Source organism: Leucoraja erinacea, chromosome 39 (genome assembly GCF_028641065.1).
Source record: "Leucoraja erinacea ecotype New England chromosome 39, Leri_hhj_1, whole genome shotgun sequence".
Lineage (NCBI taxonomy): Eukaryota > Metazoa > Chordata > Chondrichthyes > Rajiformes > Rajidae > Leucoraja > Leucoraja erinaceus.
In genome coordinates this window covers 8,664,445-8,686,351 of record NC_073415.1, presented here as the reverse complement: position 1 = coordinate 8,686,351, position 21,907 = coordinate 8,664,445, and the positions used below count along the sequence as shown (strand labels likewise).

The 21,907-nt window shown below is 48.0% G+C and overlaps 1 protein-coding gene across 1 annotated transcript; it reads left to right on the top strand.

Annotated features, from left to right (window-relative positions):
• Window positions 1–576: 576 nt before the first annotated feature.
• Window positions 577–21,648, top strand: LOC129714575 (calcium-binding mitochondrial carrier protein SCaMC-1-like). Its single transcript, XM_055664292.1, has 10 exons — window positions 577–977; window positions 6,376–6,502; window positions 8,097–8,184; window positions 9,782–9,893; window positions 11,803–11,961; window positions 12,652–12,801; window positions 13,716–13,823; window positions 14,845–15,012; window positions 17,239–17,389; window positions 19,060–21,648. The coding sequence occupies exons 1-10, from the start codon at window positions 819–821 to the stop codon at window positions 19,242–19,244; spliced, it is 1,407 nt and encodes a 468-aa protein (XP_055520267.1). The 5' UTR covers window positions 577–818; the 3' UTR covers window positions 19,245–21,648.
• Window positions 21,649–21,907: the final 259 nt, after the last annotated feature.

Below are 21,907 nucleotides of genomic sequence, written 5' to 3'. Positions count from 1 at the left end.
AGTGCAGCGTAGGTTCACAAGGTTAATTCCAGGGATGGCGGGACTGTCATACGCTGAGAGAATGGAGCAGCTGGGCTTGTACACTCTGGAGTTTAGAAGGATGAGAGGATACCTTATTGAGACATATAAGATTGTTAAGGGTTTGGACACACTAGAGGCAGGAAACATGTTCCCGATGTTGGGGGAGTCCAGAACCAGGGGCCACAGTTTAAGAATAAGGAGTAGGCCATTTAGAACGGAGACGAGGAAACACTTTTTCTCAGAGAGAATGGTGAGTCTGTGGAGGCAGGTTCTCTGGATGCTTTCAAGAGAGAGCTAGATAGGGCTCTTAAAAATAGCGGAGTCAGGGGATATGGGGTGAAGGCAGGAACGGGGTACTGATTGTGGATGATCAGCCATGATCACATTGAATGGCGGTGCTGGCTCGAACGGCCAAATGGCCTAGTCCTGCACCTATTGTCTATTGTCTACATTCACTCTGCGTTGATGGAGTGTTGTAAGGAGGTGGGAGGTGACATGAAACAGCAGATTGATCCTCCAGCGCTCTCGCTGCCGTTACAGCGGCAGCTTCCTCGTCCTGGCTGTAGCTGTGGGTTGCACTGGGTGTTCGAGGCAGCGGTAGCGGCGGCGGCGCTGGGGAGTGGATGGTGTTTGGAAGACGGGGGCAGCGAGGGGGCGGCTGCCCATGATGTCTCCCGGGGAGGGAGGGTGCCGGACAGACGCAGTGTTACCCCCGCTGTCCCTGCTGCCACACGGAGAGAGGGCGTGTGTGGGGAGGGGGCTGTGACCGGCGCTAGCGCAGGGAAGGTGCTGCGGAGATGGGAGTGGGAACGGAGGAAGGAGACAGCGAGCGGGAGAAGCGATGGACCGACCTCTTCCACCGCTTCGACACCAACCAGGACGGGCAGGTGGACATCACCGAGCTGGGCGAAGGCCTGCGAGCTATGGGCGTGTTGGTCGGCGGCGGCACAGAGCAGGTATCTCTCTATAACCCTCTCCTCATCCCCTCCCATATGTGTCCACTGATTGTCACAGCCCCCAGTCCCCGACCCAGCTGGGAGGCAGAGACCCCCGGGTGTGGGGGGCAGAGAGTACCCCCCACAGTCCCACAGGACAGCTCTGTGTCTCATTCTGTCTCTTGTGTGTGTGGTGGTGGCTCACACGGGCTCTGGGCTGAGTCCAGTCAGTCAGTGATCGCTGCTCCCCGTCTCTCATTTCACAAACGCTGCAACTCCCGAGCAGACCTCACTTCGTGGAACAGGAAGCGCAAATGGATCCACACGCACAGTCTGAGCAGGGACATTCCGATTACACATACGGCATTACAGAGATGGATCCATTACATACACACACACACACGGTGTCTGTTGCACTCAGTCTGTTACACAAGCAATCCCTGTCACACACACAATCTGTTGCACTCTCAGTCTGGCACACACAGACTCTGATACACACACACTGTTACACACACAGTCCCTGCCACACACACACTGTTACACACTCAGTCTGTTACACATCGGAACACACACAATATTACACACACACACTGTTACACCTCAGTCTGTTACACCTCAGTCTGTTACACACTCAGTCTATTATACACACTCTGTTACACACACAGTTGCACCTCAGTCTGTTACACACACACTGTTACACACTCAGTTACACACATACTGTTACACACACTGTTACACACACTGTTAAACAGTCTGTTTACTCAGGGTCAATGTTGGGACATGATCCCTGCCCCACTCGGTCAATGTCACACACACACCATCCTGTACGAAGTTACTGTTACATGGGACATCCAGTTAGTTCCTTTTGCACTCACTGTCAGTGAAAGGATAGTAAGAACTAATTGATTCAAAGGCTTAAGTCAGAGTCCAGCGTAGGAAAGATTGAGCTCCCACCAATCTGACCCTCTCCAAATAGTTGGGTGCAGAACCTCCCTCCACCTGTTTGTAAGAGCAAAGCCAGAATTCCCTGTTCCTGCCTGACTCAGAACCCGATCATTCAAATCGCTGCTCCTTGGCCTCGAGTTTATTTATTTAGCCGTTCCACTACTAAATTGGCGACGTTCCAACATCGGTGACGAGGCCCGAATCCACCCCTGGCTAATCTCTGCGGTCCCAAATCAGGAGACACTCCTCTCGTTACTGCCCCATGTTCAATCAGAGAACATATAACAGTGCAGTGCTGGAACAGGCCCGCAATATCTGTGCTGGAATATGGTGCCAAGTTAAGCTAATAGACACAAAAAGCTGGAGTAACTCGGCGGATAAGATAACATCTCTAGAGAAACGATTAGGTGAAGTTTTGGGTCGGGACCCTGCTTCAGACTGAACTCCACTATGGTATCTGCTCTCACCACCAACCCGGGCACCCATCTCTCCATGTGTAAAATAACTTGCCCCACACATCTCCTTTAAACTTTGCCCCTTTCACCTTAGAAACATAGACAATAGGTGCAGGAGGAGGCCATTCGGCCCTTCGAGTCAGCACCGCCATTCAATGTGATCATCCCCATTCCTGCTTTCCCCCCATATCCCTGGATTCTGTTAGCCCTAAGAGGTTCTTCTTCTTGCGTATGACGTGCACAGCCTAAAGTTGCAGGACAACTTGTTCTATTTGATCTTATTTGTTTGTGCATGCCGGGTTGATTGCATTAGTTGAAACAGGGCGGACCACGTGAAGGTTGCAATCTTCCACCCCGCCCTAAGATAAATCTAACTCTCTCTTGAACACATCCAGTGAATTGTCACGTGTACCGAGGTCCGGTGGAAAGCTTTTGTTGGGTGCTAACCAGTCAGCGGGAAGACTGTACGTGATTACAATCGAGGCGTTCAAAGTGTATAGATACATGAGAAACGTAATCATGTGAATAACCTTTAGCATAGTTCAAGTAAGAAGTGCTGCAGTCAGAGTAGAGGTTTAAAAGAGTAAAGCGAATGTAAATAGTGATTGCAGATCCACTTCTGTGACTGAGGGAGTGAGCACTGCCAGGGGGGCAGTACTACGTAATTATACAGAGTTTTGTAGAGTGGGAAGTCGTGATCTGTCCGCGAGTGAGAGAGAGCCCTCACTATCCCTGGCAGCTCCAGGCTTGTTGGACTGGGTGTAAAGGTCATGGGACCGGCTTGCTGGAGCAGGGGGAATGCGAAGGGGCAGGAAATGCATACTGCTGACGGTTCCCACAGAGGGAAAATCACTTTACATCCACATTTAGCCATGACCAGCCCCCGACTGAATGCAAACCATCGCAGCACTGCCTGCTTGGAGAGCTCACTGATGTTTTTGAAATGTCACCACAGACAGGGCAGATCGAGAGGGACTGCACACTGCAAACGGGCAGTGTGCAGTCTACTGCTGCTCACACGAGTAATGGCCATGATCTGTTTGGGCTTTGTGTCCAGTTCAGAGTAGAGTATACTTCCCCACAGCCATCAGGCTATTAAACTTGGCTCGGACAAAACTCTGAACATTAATAGCCCATTATCTGTTATTTGCACTTTATCAGTTTATTTATTCATGTGTGCATATATTTACATAATGGTATATGGACACACTGATCTGTTTTGTAGTCATGCCTACTGTGTTCTGTGTGCTGAAGCAAAGCAAACATTTAATTGTCCTATCAGGGACACATGACAATAAACTCGCTTGAATCTTGAATCTCTTGAGTTTCATGTTCATAAGTTCTAGCAGCAGAATTGGGCCATTCGGCCCATCAAATGTACTCCTCCATTCAATCACAGATGATAGATATTTCCCTCTCAATCCCATTCTCCAGCCTTCTCCCCATAACCCCTTGCTTATCAAGAATCTGCCAAAAATATCTAACTTAAAAGTACCCACTGACTTGGCCTCCACAGCGTTCTGTGGCAGCGAATTCCACAGGTTCAGCACTAACGGACTAAAGAAATTCCTTCTCACCTTTTTGAAAGAACGTCCTTTTATTCTGAGGCTGTGGCCTCTGGTCCAAGACTCTCCCACTAGTGGAAACATCCTCTCCACATCCACTCTACCCAAACCTTTCATTATTCGGTAAGTTTCAATGAGACTCTAGAAGTAATGGGTGATGTTTCGGTTCGAGAACCTTCTTCAGACATGGGTCACCCATTCCTTCTCTCCAGAGATGCTGCCTGACCAGCTGAGTTACTCCAGCACTTTTTGTCCATCTTCAGTGTAAACCAGCATTAGCAGTTCCTTCCTACACATATTATGACTTAGGGTCTCGACCCGAAATATCCGCTGTTCCTTTTCTCCAGAGATGCTGCCTGACCCGCTAAGTTACTCCATCACTCTGTGTTTACCTGGAGCCACGATATGATCCTTTATAACTGAGGTGCAATGAACTACAGATGCTGGAATCTTGAGCAAAATACAAAGAGAGATGCGCCCTCAAATGGCACTCCCTGGAATTGCAGCCAGTCTGGCCTGCATTGAGAGCCATCCAATTTAAAACATAGAGCAAGCAGTACAGTACCTCAGGAACAGGCCCTTCGGCCCACAATGTCTGTGCCCAACATGATGCCAAGAAAAGCAAATATTTTAGGACTTTATTCCTTGGGGTGCAGGAGGCTGAGAGGTGATCGGTATATGGAATGAGCTGCCAGAGGAGGCAGTTGAGGCTGGTATAATAACACCATTAAAGCACCATTAAAAATACATTTTGCACAGGTACTTAGATGGAAAAGGTTGCGAGGGGTGTGGACCAAACACAGGCAGTGGGACTAGCGTAGATGGGGTATGTTGGTCGGCATGATGAAATTGGGCTGAAGGACTTGTTTCCTTGCTGTATAAGGTCAAGTCATAGAAACATAGAAAATAGGTGCAGGAGTAGGCCATTCAGCCCTTCGAGCCTGCACTGCCGTTCAATATGATCATGGCTGATCATCCACCCACCACGTATATCATGTAATCCCGTGCTACCTGCTCCATGGTTGGATAGTTGTCGACTAAACCGTCTCCCCCACCTGGTTTGCCAGGTGAGGAGGGGGCTGTGGACTCCCAGCAGGACCAAAAACAAGACCTGTCAAATGGCGGATGAGCTTCTAGCGAGCCAACGGCCATCCACCCTTCAGTAGGAGTTGCAATCACTGTCGTACATAGCATTGTGAGGAATGATGATAAAGCACACACACACACACACACACCAAAATCCTGTACTTCCATCGGCAGAAGTCCGCAGGATCTGGAGGACAGAGATGTGTGGTGCGTCCGTCACCGTTCCCGTCGGAAACCAGCGCCACTGCGTCGCTAATGTTGCCAACAATGATGATGATGATGAAGATAACTCTATGACTCCAATCTGCCTACGGATGATCCAGGTCTCTCCATTCCCAGCCCATGTTCTGCAGGTCTTCACATGCAGTGACAGGCTTTAATGAGCAGTAATCAGGCCATGAGATTAAAATTAAGCCGGTAATTCTGGAACTGAGAGGAAAGCTCAAAATACTGCAATCACCCAGTGAGAGGAGGGAGCAACAAATGTGCAGCCTCTTGTGTAAAACACCAAGTGCTGGAGAAATACAGCAGATCAGGCAACATCTGGGAAGGGAGTGGACACACAACGTTTCAGGTCAGGACCCTTCTTCACACTGGAACTTCATGTCATATCATTATGGGTGGCATGGTGGTAGAGCGTGTGTGTGTGTGTGTGTGTGTGTGTGTGCGCGTGTGTGCGTGTGCGTGTGCGTGTTAATTGCCCCTCTGTAAATTGCCTCTTAATGTGCAGGGAGTGAATGAGAAAGTGGGATAACACAGACCTAGTGTGAACAAGTAATCGATGGTTGGCGTGGGCCGAAGGGCCTGTTTCTGCACTATAAACTAAACTAAATGTATTTTGCCTATGTTTGTACAATGGGTTTTTATGTTCTTAGTGTTGTGCCCCTCATCATAGCAGAAAATAGATTTCATAAATCAAAATCACGTCCTGCAATGTTCAAAGGGATCGCAGCAAAAATGTATAAATCAAACATTCAGGAATTACTACTACATTAACTGAATCACCGAGATAATGGCTGCTGGCTCGGTGGCGTAGGGGTAAGTTATTGCACTGGGAGCCAGACACCACGATTATTGATCGAGGGTAATGAGTTCAATTCCCACCACACAGCTGGCGAACATAAACTCATGCAATTGAATGAATTTAGAATTTGAGATTTAGTAATGACAGAACTGCTTGCTTGCATCCTGGGAAGGATATCACCCATCTGGTGGGTGCGGACTCAGTGGGCACGGACTCGCACTGTATCTCTAAACTAAACTAAAGTGCAGCTGGCCGGCATGAAATGTGTTTGATCCCTCCAGCCTCTGAGATCACAAAATCAATGTTGTTTCCTTTTTCACCTTCTCTCTGCTTTTTGCTGCCAGGAGATCCTGCGGACCATAGACACCAATCACGATGGACAACTGGACCTGACCGAGTTCACCGAGTACCTGAGGCAACACGAGAAGAAACTCAAGCTGATGTTTAACAGCCTCGACCGCAACCATGACGGTAGATGTGACATACACCTCTCTCACTAACACAGTTCAGTCTAGTGTAATGTCACGTGTACCGAGGTACAGTGAAAAGCTTTTGTTGCGTGCTATCTGGTCAGCGGAAATACAAAACATGAGTACATTCAGAGTGTATAGATACATGATAAGGGAATAACGTTTAGTGCAAGGTAAAGCCAGCAAAGTCCGATCAAGGATAGTCCGAGGGTCACCAATGAGGTGGATTGTAGTTCAGCACTGCTCTCTGGTTGTGGTAGGATGGTTCAGTTGCCTGATAACAGCTGGGAAGAAACTGTCCATGAATCTGGAGGTGTGCGTTTTCACATTTCTGTCCTTTTGTCTGATGGGAGAGGGGAGAAGAGGGAGTGGCCGGGGTGTGACTGGTCTTTGATGATGCTGCTGGCCTTGCTGAGGCAGCGTGAGGTGTAGATGGAATCAGCCGACAGGACCCTACTGACCATTACTCATCTACGCTCGCCCCATTTTATTATTTCCAAATTCTTCTGAACCTCCCACCCCATCCTGAATATTCATCCCCTCCCCCCCACCCCCCCACTCATCCACACTAGGGCCAATTCATCTACAAATCTGCACGTCTTTGAGATGTGGTAGGAAACCGGAGCACCCAGAGGAAACCCACGCAGTCACTCATTACCATCTGTAATGGTGACCATGGATTGTCATCAGGGCTCTCTGGTTCACTGAAGTACACCAGGAAAGGAGGTTTGCTCTCCTTACCTGATGTGGCTTCAGACAGTGGCTGTGTAGTTGGCTCTTTTAGTTTTAGATTAGAGATACAGTATGGAAACAGGCCCTTTCGGCCCACCGAGTCCACGCGCGACCAGTGATCCCCGCGCACTAACACTATCCGACACACACTCGGGACAATTTACAATTTTACCGAAGCCAATTAAGTCACAAACCCGCTCGTCTCTGCAGTATGGGAGGAAACCGGAGCTCCCGGAGAAAACCCACGCAGGTCACGGGGAGAACGTACAAGCTCCATACAGACAGCGCCCGTAGTCAGCATCGAACCCGGGTCTCTGATGCTGTAAGGCAGCAACTCTACCGCTGCGCCACCGTGTCGCCCCAACTACCTCTATCATGTGTAGAAAGGAACTGCAGATGCTGGTTTACACCAAAGGTAGACACAAAATACCGGAGTAACTCAGCGGGACAGGCAGTATCTCTGGGGAAAAGGAATAGGAACCCTTCTTCAGACTGGAAGGGTCGTCTTCAGACTGGAACTGTCTTATCCAAAACATCGCCTATTCCTTTTCTCCAGAAATGCTGCCTGATCCGCTGAGTTACTCCAACACAGTGTCTATTGAAGATGTCTATGTGAGCTCCTCCCAATTTCATGTTGGAACCCTTCTTCAGACTGAAATATAAAGGTTGGGGGGGGGGGGGGGGGGGGGGGGGGGGGAGGACTGGAGATGAGAAAAGGCCAGAATAAATCATGTTTTATCATATCTGGCTTGTACATTATGGGCCATCATGCCTGTTCCTGTTCTATGTTCTATCACGGGGAATAATGCTTATTTGTCTGATCGAGCCTCTCTTTTCTTTATTGTTTTGCTTCCTTCGACCAGGTGAAATCGATGCGTCTGAGATTCAGCAGGCTCTGTTGAACCTTGGCATTACGATCAATCTGCAGCAAGCCGAGAAGATCTTGCTCAGGTAAGACTGGGACAGAGGTAAACCAGGGATCTCGCTTCATGGTGGATGGTTCTCCCCTCTCCACTGGGGACAATGGTGACTGTGGCTGGGGAACAGTCTTCTATCTTCCTCATTTCCACCAACTTCACAAACACAATCCCCCTCACCATCTACCACCAGCAAATGGGAAGGTGGTCGGTGATGTTGGATAGGGCTACATCCTCAGACAATTTTGTCTTCCATCTGAGAAGCATGCACCTGTGACACTGTAGCATTCCATCGTAAGTGTGCAAAATAACAAAGTATTGTGTATTGTTCCCTCGTCCCTGACACTCTGATCATCTTTAGTGTTGATACTCAAAACCTACAGTTCGGTCCCTGAGTGCATCCTCTTTCCAACATCACTGTACTCTCAGTACTGCGCCTCTGACCATGCGGCACTCTCTCAGTGCTGCCTCTCACAGTGTAAATGGCATATGTATGAGGCAGCCACATGAAAGCAGTGTAATTAGTTGAATAGAGGGAGTGCAGGGACGGTTCACCAGACTGATTCCTGGGATGTCAGGACTGTCTTATGAAGAAAGACTGGATAGACTTGGTTTATACTCTCTAGAATTTAGGAGATTGAGAGGGGATCTTATAGAAACTTACAAAATACTTAAGGGGTTGGACAGGCTAGATGCAGGAAGATTGTTCCCGATGTTAGGGAAGTCCAGGACAAGGGGTCACAGCTTAAGGATCAGGGGGAAATCCTTTAAAACCGAGATGAGGAGAACTTTTTTCACACAGAGAATGGTGAATCTCTGGAACTCTCTGCCACAGAGGCCAGTTCATTGGCTATATTTAAGAGGGAGTTAGATGTGGCCCTTGTGGCTAAAGGGATCAGAGGGTATGGAGAGAAGGCAGGTACGGGATACTGAGTTGGATGATCAGCCATGATCATATTGAATGGCGGTGCAGGCTCGAAGGGCCGAATGGCCTACTCCTGCACCTAATTTCTATGTTTCTATGTTTCTATGAATGAACCAGCTGCGTAAGTCCTAGCAATTCTCTGTCTCCTTATGTGTGTGTGTGTGTGTGTGTGTTTATATGCATGTGTGTGTGCGCGCGTGCGCGTGCGTGCGCGTGCTGTAGTGTGTGTGTGTGTTTATATGTGTGTGTGCGTGCGCGCACTTGTGTAATGTCGTGAGCGTGCCTGTGTGGGTGTGTGTTTATATGTAAGTGTGTGTGTGTGTGCGTACGCATGCTTGTGTATGTGCGTGAGTGTGCCTGTGTGTGTGTGTTTATCTGTGTGTGTGTGCGTGCCTGTATGTGTTTAAATGCCTGTGCGTGCGTGCTTATATGCGTGTGTGTGTGCGTACGCGCGCTTATGTAAGTGAGTGTGCATGCCTGTGTGTGTTTATATGCGTGTGTGTGTTTACATGCATGTGTGTGTGCGTGTACGCGCTTGTGTATGTGTGTGTGAGCGTGCCTGTGTATATGAAGGGTTGTGCGACACAAAAGCATTTGGGTGAGTTGAGGGAGCAACGTTCGCATTGGTTGTAGAGGATGCAACCATTTAATGAAATACTATAATTGACACTGAATCCTCCGCTGGTTTCTCCTCTCTCCCACTAAGTATGGACAAGGATGGGACGATTACTGTGGACTGGACTGAATTTCGAGAACATTTCATCTTTAACCCGCTGTCGAAAATGGAGGAGATTGTTGAACACTGGAAACATTCAACGGTAAGACACGTGCCCAGCTTGGAGGAGATTTAGTTTAGTTTGTTTGGTTGGTTTAGTTGAGTTGAGTTGAGTTGATTTTGGTACCATTTCAGGTTTGGTCCCTTCTCCACCACAATTAGTCTAATGCAGGGTCCCGACCCAAAATGTCCCCATACATATTTTCCAGAGATGCTGCCTGACCCGCTGAGTTACTACAACAATTTGTGTCTTTTTTTTTAAATCATAGCATACATGAGGATAATATGTCGCGCAGAAAGAGAAATAGGACAGAATATTCACCTGTTCATGTTACTGCTGTAGAGAAAGTGCAGATGTAAAAACTGCAAGGGCTACAACGAGGTAGGTTGGGAGATTGGGAATACGTACATCGACCCAAGAGAGTCAGTGGGGACTTACTTCAGCAGTCTGAAGAAGGGTTCTGAGCTGAAACGTCACCCGTCCTTTTTCTCCAGAGATCCTGCCTGACCCGCTGAATTATTCCAGCACTCTGTCTCAATCTCAGAGTGCTATGTGTGAAAAATTGTACCGGTGACAGTAAGGCATTCCTTCAGTACTGCCCTTTAGTGATAGCCTGTGCTTCTATGTGAAAGTCTCCACTGTGGGACTTTGACACCAACCTCCTGCTAAGAGACGAGAGTCTGAAGCTAGAGTCATACAGTGTGGAAACAGGCCCTTCGGCCCAACTTGCCCACACTGGCCAACATGTCCCAGCTAAACTAGTCCCAACCTACCTGCATTTGGCCTATATCCCTCTAAACCTGTCCTATCCATGTACCTGTCTAAATGTTTCTTAAATGATGCGATAGTGCCTGCCTCTACCTCATTCCATACACCCACCATCCTTTGCATTAAAAAGTTATCCCCCAGATTCCAATTAAATCTTTTTCCCCTTCACCTGCAATCTATATCTTCTGGTTCTTGATTCCCCTACTCTGGGCAAGAGACTCTGTGTGTGTACCCAATCTATTCCTCTCATGATTTTATACACCTCTATTAGATCCACCCCCTCATCCTCCTCTGCTCCAAGGAATGGAGTCCTAGCCTGCTCAAACTCATCCTAGAGCTCAGACCCTCGAGACCTGGCAACATCCTCGTAAATCTTCTCTGCATCCTTTCCAGCTTGACAACATCTTTCCTATAACATGGTGCCCAAAACTGAACCCAATACTCTAAATGTGGCTTCACCAACGTCTTAGGCACGGTGGTGCAGCGGTAGAGCTACTGTTTTACAGCGCCAGAAACCCGGCTTAGATCCTGACTATAGAAACATAGAAAATAGGTGCAGGAGTAGGCCATTCGGCCCTTCGAGCCTGCACCGCCACTCAATATGATCATGGCTGATCATCCAACTCAGTATCCTGTACCTGCCTTCTCGCCATACCCCCTGATCCCTTTAGCCGGAAGGACCACATCTAACTCTCTCTTAAATATAGCCAATGAACTGGCCTCAACTACCTTCTGTGGCAGAGAATTCGACAGATTCACCACTTTCTGTGTGAAAAAAAAAGTTCTTATCTCGGTCCTAAAAGACTTCCTTCCCCCTTATCCTTGGGTGCTGTTTGTACGGAGTTTGTACATTCTCTCTGACTGCGTGGGTTTTCACCAAGATTTACGGTTTTCACCCACTCTCCAAAGATGTACAGGTTTGTAGGTTAATTGCCTTGGTATAATTGTAAATTGTCCCTAGTGTGTGCAGGATAGTGTTAGTGTGCACGGATCGCTGGTCGGTGTGGACTTGGCGTTGCCGAATGGCCTGTTTCCGCACTGTATCTCTAAACTAAACTGTAAAATACGTCATATTTCCATGTCAAGAGTTCTGACTGCTTTGTACCCCAACACCAAGCCAACTCGAGGCTATTTCAATAAAATGATCCCTTTACCTTAACTTCCCAACCTTTGATTTTGGCAGTTCCTGGACATTGGGGAATCGTTGACCATCGTGGATGAATTTTCGGAGACGGAGCGACTGACTGGAGTCTGGTGGCGGCAGCTCTTGTCAGGGGCCATTGCGGGCGCAGTGTCACGCACCTGCACTGCCCCCCTGGACCGGCTGAAGATCTACATGCAGGTGAGGTGGGCTCAGTGGTGGACTCAGCCAGAGGCAGGGAGGTCACCTGGGTGACCTGCAGGGGGCAGTGTGACCACCACTGGAGGTGTTGACCTTCAGGTATGATCCACAGCTCGTGATCTAGGACCATAAGTGATAGGAGCAGAATTAGGCCATTCAGCCCATCAAGTGTACTCTGCCATTCAATCATGGCTGATCTGTCTCTCCCTCCTAACCCCATTCTCCTGCCTTCTCCCCATAACCTTTGACCACCTATACTAATCAAAAATCTATCTATCTGTCTTAAAAATATCCACAGACTTGGCCTCCACAGCCTCTGTGGCAAAGAATTCCACAGATTCACCACCCTGTCTAAATAAATTTCTCCGCATCTCCTTCCTAAAAGAACGTCCTTTAATTCTGACACTCTGACCTCTAGTCCTAGACTCTCCCACTTGTGGCAACATCCTCTCCACATCCACTCTATCCAAGCCTTTCACTAGCCATTATGTTTCAATGAGAACCCCCCTCATTCTTCTGAGTGCAGGTGCAGGTGCAGTGTTGACAAATGCTCATCGTTGGTTAACCTACTCAATTGTAAACTACTTGTAAATCTCCTCTGTACCCGGACCCTCTCCAGAGCCAACACATCCTATGGTGCACTGGCTCCCGAGGACTGCAAGGCCCACTAGACTCTCTTCTCTCTTCCAGGTCTTTGCGGCAAAGAGGAGTTTGAACCTGGCCGGGGTTTGGAAGATGATGGTGGCGGAGGGAGGGTATCTGTCCCTGTGGCGAGGAAACGGGGTGAACGTGCTGAAAATCACCCCAGAGACTGGCATCAAGTTCATGGCTTATGAACAGGTACTGACGGGGTTGAGAGGGTGATGGATTTGGAGAGGAAGGGGAAAGGGTTTAGCTTAGTTTAGTTTATGCTTTTAAGAGAGAGTTAGATAAGGCTCTTAAAGATTGCGGAGTCAGGGGATGTGGTGAGAAGGCAGGAACAGGGTACTGATTGTGGATGATCAGCCATGATCATATTGAATGGCGGTGTTGGCACGAAGGGCCAAATGGCCTAGTCCTGCACCTATTGTCTATTGTCTATTAATGTCACATGTACATTTATTTGCGTGCTATCTGGCATGACAAAACTACGCATAAAGGTGCAACATTTAGTGTAAAAAAGTCTGATTAAAGATAATTCCAACTTTCCAATGAGGTAGAAGGGAGGACGGGACCACACTCTAGTTGATGAGACTTGTTCATCTCATATCTGTCATTGAGACTCAAGCTGTTCAGTTGCCTGATAACAGCTGGGAATAAACTATTCCTTTATCTGGAGGTGTTCATTTTCAAACTTCTGTACCTTTTGCCTGATAGGGGAGGGGAGGGGAGGGGAGAAGATGGAGTGGCCGGGGTGAGTGGTACTTGATGATGCTGCTGGCCTTGTCGAGGCAGCGTGAGGTGTAGATGGAATCAATGGAAGGGAGGCTGGTTTGTGTGATGGTCTGGGCTGCGTCCAGGCATGGAATAGGAATGAATGTGCAGTCAATGCTCCCACCAGCTCTGGCTGGCAAGTCAAGGATCTTTGAAAAGGAAGCCTACACTGATCTAACAGGGCGGCACAGGAGGCAGCTCGGCCCATCCCAGCTGTGCTGGCCCTCTGAAATAATTCTCCAATAGGTCTCCCTGCTCTTCTACTCGTATTCCAAGTGAGTGATTTTTTTCGTTAGTGGTGCCATGTGGATAACCTGCATCTTTGTCACAACTTTAAACAGTACAAGAAGATCTTCCTGGTCCATAAATCCACACTACAGGTGCACGAGCGTTTTGTGGCGGGATCTCTCGCTGGTGTCACCAGCCAGACGATCATCTTTCCAATGGAGGTAAGCAGGTTCCAGGGCTCCAAGCTGTGCGGGCGGCACAGTGTCACAATGGTGGAGCTGCTGCCTTACAGCGCCAGAGACCCGGGTTCGATCCTGACTATGAGTGTTGTCGGTACATTCTCCCTGTGACCATGTGCTCCGGTTTCCTCCCACAGTCCAAAGATGTACAGGTTTGTGGGTTAATTGGCTTTGGTTAAATTGTAAATTATGCCTATTGTGTGTTGGATAGCACTAGTGTACTGATCGCTGGTTGGCGCGGACTTCTGTAACGTACCTCTAAAGTCTAAAGTAAGGCCCAAAGCTATTGTGCTGCCTCAATGATCTGTTCTTTTGTCATATCTGGTCTTGCTGGCCATGATTTGGCTGCTGTGTAAGTAATGCATTGATTAAGAATGACATTAGAACACCTTCGGCCCACAGACCCCGCACCGATCCATTAACAGTACCCTATACACTCTAGGGACAATTTACATTTATACCAAGACAATTTACCTACAATGTACGTCCTTGGAGTGTGGGAGGAAACAGAAGATCTCAGAGAAAACCCACGCAAGTCACGGAGAGAACATACAAACTCCATACAGACAAGCATCCATAGTCAGGATTGAACCCGGGTCTCTGGCGCTGTAAGGCAGTCGCTCAACTGCTGCGCCACCGTGCCGACCTCATGTGTGACAGAAAAGAATGTCTGAATGAGCTCACTCTTGAACCCTAGACAGACACAAAATGCTGGAGTAACTCAGCGGGACAGGCAGCATCTCTGGGGAGAAGGAATGGGTGACGTTTCGGGTCGAGACCCTTCTTCAGACTCTGAAGTCTGAAGAAGTTTGAAAAAGGTTGTCTCGACCCGAAACGTCACCCATTCCTTCTCCCCAGAGATGCTGCCTGTCCCGTTGAGTTACTCCAGCATTTTGTGTCTATCTTCGGTTTAAACCAGCATCTGCAGTTCCTTCCTCCACACTCTTGAACCGTGTTTTCTCAACATACCGAGGTTCTCGCTGACAACTGTTTGCTTGCTTAGGTGCTGAAGATCCGGATGGGGCTGGGAAAGAGCGGCCAGTACATGGGAATCTTCCACTGCGCCCAAAACATGCTGAGGAATGAAGGCCCTCGCGCATTTTTCAAAGGCTACGTCCCAAATTCCATTGGCATCATTCCTTACGCTGGGATCGATTTGGCTGTCTATGAAGTAAGTCTGCCAAAAAAATGAAATATCCCGACTGTTTACCTTAGAGATATAGTGTCCCTCGGACCATCGAGTCCATGCTGACCAGTGTTCACTGGGTCAGGCAGCATCTCTGGAGAACGTGGAAAGGTGACATTTCGGGTTGGGACCCTTCTTAGAAAGAAAGCCCTTCGGTCCACAATATCAATGCTGAACCTGATGCCAAGTTAAACTGATCTCATCCGTCTGTAGATGATCCATATCCTTCTATTCCTTGTGCTCCCACGTGCCTATCTAAAAGCCTCTTTAATCCACTTTAGTTTCTGACTCCGCCACCACCACACACAGACACACACAGACGCACACACACACAGACACAAACATAGACAGAGACACAGACAGACGCACACAGACACACATACAGACACACACACAGACACACACATACACACAGACAGAGACACATGAACGCACGCAGACACACACACACACACAGACTTGCACACACACTGTGTTTGTGTGGTGTGTGCGTGTACATGTTTGCATGTGTGTGTGTGTATATCTGGCTTCCTGTATTTGAATGCTCCATAACATTTCCTGTCTGTGCAGCTGTGTTCTATATTTGTGTGTCACCATTCATTCATTATCTTAATGTGCGTCCACGGATACTTGCCATGGACACCTGGATATCGGAGCAAATCACACAGTCCAGATTTTGAACCGTTGTGTCTGGCTGCCCAGTGACTATCTGTAGAATGGAAACAAGGAACTGCAGATGCTGTTGAATACACAAAAGGACAGAAAGTGCTGGAGTCACTCAGGGGTCAGGCAGCATCACTGGAGAACATGGATAGGTGACTTCCGACTTTAGAGATACAATATGTTGCAGAAACAGGCCCTTCGACCCACCGAGTCTGTGCTGACCAGTGATCACCCCGTACACTAGCGCTATCCCACACACTTTAACAATTATTCTGGTCGATTAACCTACAAAACTGTCCATCTTTGGAGTGTTGGAGAAAACTGGAGCGCCCGGAGTAAACGCACGGGGAGAACGTACAAACTCCGTACAGACAGCACCCATAGTCAGGATTGAACCCGGGTCTCTGGCGCTGTAAGGCAGCAACTCTACCGCTGCGCCACCATGCAGCCACTCTCACCTTCATTTCAGGTCGAGACCCTTCTTCAGACCCCCTCCTTCAGACCGATCCACGTTCTCCAGAGATGCTGTCCGACTCTTTCTGTACAGTGTCCCATCAAATGTTCCTGTGTCCGCCTATGCTTTGTGTTTGAGGTGTTGATTTGTGATGGGATGCAGGAGGTAGTGGGAACCGAAGTCCAGTTTCCTAGTTTGACAAGAGATTCCTCAGTGATGCCAAACACTCCCAATTGTCTGAAGAAGGGTCCTGATCCGTAACGTCACCTGTCCTCCACAGATGCTGCCTGACCCACTGAGTTTAGGTTCATTTTTGGTTTAGTTTAGAGATACAGCGCGGAAGCAGTGCCTTCAGCCCAGCGAGTCCACACCGACCAGCGATCCCCGCACATGAACACTACCCTACACACACTAGGGACAATTTACATTTATAGCAAGGCCAATTAGCTTACAAACCTTTGGAATGTGGCAGGAAACCGAAGATCTCAGAGAAAACCCACGCAGGTCACGGGGAGAACGTACAAACTACATACAGACAGCGCCCGTCGTCAGGATCGAACCCGGGTCTCTGGTGCTGTCTTCTTGTGAATGAAGCATAAACCCAAGGAATAGTTAGATCTCAAGCCGGTTGTTGAGCAGCCAGGTTGTTGTCTCTGTTGGTGTCAATGTCTGCCAGGCCCTGACACAGCTCCATTTGGTGGGTGGTAGAGCGGGCACCCAGAGATGACATGGTTGGCTGTCTGTTGTTCTCCTCCGCATTCACAGGCTGGGCTCTGGTGGAGGGAGCCTCCATCTCCACACGCTGGCATTGAAACGCCCAACTCCAGTACCAAGTCTGTTGAGCTTCACCCATCCACGCTCCTCTGGGGAGGTCAGACCCTGGACAGCTTTTATCTGGTGAAGAGATGTAGCAGTGTAATGGAGATGAGGTTGCCTTCCACTCCTGTGACCACTGGTGGTCATCCAGTGTGTTTTTGATGCTCTACCGCTGCACCACCTTGCTGTTCCTCCGGCGGCTTGTGTTTTACTCACGACTTTAGCGTTTGCATTTCCTCGAGATTCCACTTTGACATTTTTCTTTCATTCAATGGCAGAGCGTGAAGAATATGTATTTGCAAAAGTACGGACAGAAGAGAACCGACCCAGGAGTGTTTGTTCTTCTCGGCTGTGGCACCTTCTCCAGTACCTGCGGTCAACTAGCAAGCTACCCGCTGGCACTCATTCGCACCAGGATGCAAGCTCAAGGTGGGTGTGGTGAGCTCGGACCCATCAGTGATCACCCAGTAAACTGGCACCAACCCGCAACTCATTTACAATTATACTGTGTGTGTGTGTGTGTGTGTGAGACACACAAGCATACACAAACACACAGACACTAGAATGTACAGCTATAAGGTAAGAGGGGGAAGGTTGGAAAGTTTAATGCAGATGTGCGGGGCAAGTTTTTTTACACAGAGAGTAGTGGCGGCGGCAGATTCACACATCATCACAACCACTGTTTGCTGGGGGGGATCGGATACAAGGATCATAGAATCATACAGTGTACATGGATAAGAAAGGTTTAGATGACTATGGGCCAAATGTGGGCAGGTGGGACATGTAGATAAGGCATCTTGTTCGGCATGGGCAATGTGTATCAAAGGGCCTGTTTCCATGCTGTATGACTGTATAACTTTAAGGGATTGGTGAGGCGGCATTTCGAGTCAGATTTGGTCATCCTGCTACAGGAAGGATGTTGTTAAGCTGGAAAGAGTGCAGAGATTTTCTCAGAAGGGTCTCGACCCAAAGCGTCGCCCATTCCTTCCCTCAGAGATCCTGCCTGTCCCGCTGAGTTGCTCCAGCGTTTTGCGTCTACCTTCGATTTTAACCAGCATCCACAGTTCTTTCTTACTCAGAAATTTACCAGGATGTTGCCAGGACTTGAGTGGCTGAGCTGTAGAGAGAGGTTGGGGCAGATTAGGATTTTATTACATGGAGTGCAAGAGGATGAGGGGTGATCTTATAAAGGTGTATGAAATCGTGATGGGAATAGATAGGGTGAATGCAGATTATTTTACCCAGAGAAGGGGAATCAAGAACCAGAGGAGATATGTTTAAGGTGACAGGGGAAAGATTTAACAGGAATCTGAGGGTGACTTATTCAGGGCAAGTGTCAGGGCATGTAACGAGCTGTTAGAGGTGGTATTTAATGCAGGTACAATAACATTTAAAAGATTTAGACTGGTACATGGATAGAAAAGGTTTAGAGGGATATGGGCCAGACCTGGGCAGGTGGGACGAGTGTAGATGGGGTATCTTGGAGAGCATGGGCAAGTTGGGCCAAAGGGCCTGTTTCCGTGCTGCATGGTTCCATGACTTTATATCTATCACAGACAGATTGCCTTCTTCTTCTTTGACCGTCCTTTGGGTTCGACAATGATTTCTTCTGCTGAGGTTTTGTAGGCTCTGAGGTGGCTAATAAAGCCAATGTGGGAACCACAGACGTTTGCATAGATGGGGCAGGTATGAAGAGATAGGCAGGTGGACAGACTGGGAGGTGAGGCTGCCACCCACAACACGACTGGCATCCAGGAGGTGGGCGGCACGGTGGCGCAGTGGTAGAGTTGCTGCCTCACAGCGCCAGAGACCCGAGTTCGCTCCTGACCTCGGGTGCTGTCTGTAATGTGTTTGTACGTTCTCCCTGTGCCTGCTCCAGTTTCCTCCCACACTCCAAAATGTACAGGTTTGTCGGCTAATTGGCTTCGGTAAAATTGTAAATTGTCCCCAATGTGTAGGATAGTGCTAGTGACCAATGGCCGGTGCGGACTCAGTGGGACGAAGGGCCAGTTTCTGCGCTGTATCTCTCTGAGGTCAGAGACTGGCGGTGCCCGGGATCAGAGTTACATTCTGACAGTCTCCACCTCTTCTCTCTCCAGCTGTGGTCAAAGGGGAGCCGGAGATGAACATGTTGCAGCAGTTTGCCAGGATAGTGCAAGGTGAGGGCTGGACTGGCCTTTACCGAGGGATGGCTCCCAACTTCTTGAAGGTGGTGCCCGCTGTCAGCATCAGCTACGTCGTGTATGAGCATATGAAATTCTTACTGGGCGTCACCTCGAAGTAACCGGTTCCCGGGAATCGTTTGTTCTTGGAACATCTCCAAACCACATCTTAAGGAAATTGGTGACCCCAGCAGAGAGCTGAGGAATAACAAACTCTTCGACCCTCCGTGGTCAACACCAGGATTGGGATTGGGATCCAATTACCAGTCTGTTTCGGGTCTGCAAAGTGGCCTCAGTTCTTTCTGCTCAAGGTATTCCTGCAAGATGTGGGTAAGGCAGCCTCCCAATCCTGTCCCCAGAGAGTCACGTTGCAAGGGGGGGGATGCATTAAGTTATTGCCATGAATGACTCGCCCTGGCCAAGATTCAAGCAACAAGGATGGATTGACAATGGGATACTGATCATGCATCCTTTATGATACAGATGGTTTCCAACATTGCATGTTTCTACTTCACTTGGATAGCTTGCTAATGCATGAGATATCTGCTACTGAATGTAATGTCAAAACACTGAATGTATATAATAATAGTGTTAATAATTTAGTAAATGCATTTGCTCTAAATCTCACGGTGCTCCATACCGAGTCTGTGGGACTGCAGAGTTGGTACAAATCACTTCCCGCAAGCACATATTTTCTAACCTCTTTGCAATTCTCCCTCTTGTCCAAGATTCCACATTTCTGTCTTGAAATTTTTGTGACCAGTTTGGAGTGAGATGGTGCCTTTGCTGAAACCACATAAATCCAACACACAATCAAATGGCAGTCAACAAGGAACTGATGGTAGCCATTGCAGGTGAAGTGCAGCACCCTGTTGAACGGCCACAAAGTCTACGCTTGGTTCCTCCATTGTAGAGAAGGTAGAGTTGCTGCCTTACAGCGCCAGAGACCTGGGTTCAATCCTGACTATGGATGCTGTTTGTATGGAGTTAGTACATCCTCCCTATGACCGCGTGGGTTTTCCCTGGGTGTTCCGGTTTCCTCCCACACTCCAAAGACATCCAGGTTTGTAGGTTAATTGGCTTCTGTAAATTGTCCCTAGTGTGTGGGATAGAATTAGTGTATGGGTAATTATTGGTCAGCATGGACTCGATGAGCCAAAAGGCCTGTTTCCGTGCTGTACCTCTAAGTGAAACACAAGATTCCAGCATCAACAGTTCATTGTGTGTCTCTTTGGTTCATATTCTTTTGTGTTTCACCCTTTTGAATGTCTTTAGAAATCTAAATATAGTTTTTTTTAATCCACCTTGTTCATTACTTCCTCAAACACCTTCAATAAAATTGAGGAAATTTGCTGTCGTGGGGAGAATGTGCAAACTCCACACAGACAGCACCAGTGATGAGGACTGAAACCGGGTGACTGGAACTTTGAGGCAGCAGCTCTACAAACCATTCTGTACCACAGACTCTGCTTGAGTATGTCAGGATTTTCGAAATACTTTGCTTAATAAAGGATTCCTGCAGTTTCCCAATGACATATTAAGCTAACAGGCCTATAACGTTCTCCATTCTGTCACACTCTTTTCTTAAAGACGGTTTTGTATTTACGGTCTGACATGTAGCCGTCTGCATTTGGAATATTGTGGTCAGTTTTCGGTCACATATTTCGGAAGGATATGCTGCCGTTTGAGAGGGTTTAGAGGAGATTTATGAGAATCATCCCAGGAATGATTGATTGCATATTATAGATAACACATGATGAGTGGTTGATGGTACTGGGCCTTTATTTGCTAGTGTTTAGAAGGATGAGGGGAAAACACATTGAAAACTACAGAATAGTGAAAGAGAGGATGTTTCCATTTGTGGGAGTGTCAAGGACCAGAGGCCATAGCCTCAGAATAAAAGGATATAGCTTTAGAAAGGAGATTAGGAGGAGTTTCTTTAGCCAGAGGGTGGTGAATCTGTGGAATGCATTGCCATAGATGCTGTGGAGGCCGTCAATGAATATTTTAAGGTGGAGATTGACAGATTCTTGATTAGTATTTTCACTGCACCTAGTACATGTGACAAGAAAAAAAACGTTGGCCCTGTACCCTGGAATTAATTACCTACACTGTAAAAGTGGCTAACATTTAGTTGATACATCAACTGCGGTTTTCTCAAATCCTTTCGAGCATGGTGAAGCCCAACAAATTGAAAGTTCATAAGGTGTTAGGAGCAGAATTAGACCATTGGGCCCATTAAGTCTACTCCGCCATTCAATCATGGCTGATCATACCTTTCCTTCTCAACCACATGCTCCCATTCAACCCCAGTTTACCAGGTATTTTTTTAATAAAGTCTAAAAATATAAAATCTCTGAATCATTTGTTCAGTTCTCTTGGCACACTTTGTGTGAGGTTTCTCAGTTAATGCTTCATATTGGAAGTTCTCAGCTAATTAAGATTGCAAATCTCAACAAAGCACAACTGGCAGGAAATTTATGTATGCAACTCCTATCACAATTAAAGAATGAAAAAATGCAGAAAGGCACAAAGAACTGCATTATTTGCAAAGCTGCACAGTCAAGCTCCAAACCCTAGTACATGTGTGCATATATTTTGCTCCCGCAAAACCAAAGATACTACCCGCAACTACACATTGCTCTCCAGCCTTGCACAGTCTCTGTGACTTGTTGGCTCGTTCCGCCGTCAATCAAATCTGGGCCGCGGGGAGGCGTTCCAATCGACCCGATGACGCCCCAGTCAGATGACGTCACAGATCAGCCCTCCCCCTTCCCATTGGGCG

Bases quoted from the DNA above. Each gene is read 5' to 3' on its own strand.
- LOC129714575 (XM_055664292.1), top strand. From the start codon at position 819: ATGGGAGTGGGAACGGAGGAAGGAGACAGCGAGCGGGAGAAGCGATGG. The intron at 9,894-11,802 runs GTAAGACACGTG...TGATTTTGGCAG, and splicing joins AACACTGGAAACATTCAACG to TTCCTGGACATTGGGGAATC. The intron at 12,802-13,715 runs GTACTGACGGGG...AACTTTAAACAG, and splicing joins AGTTCATGGCTTATGAACAG to TACAAGAAGATCTTCCTGGT.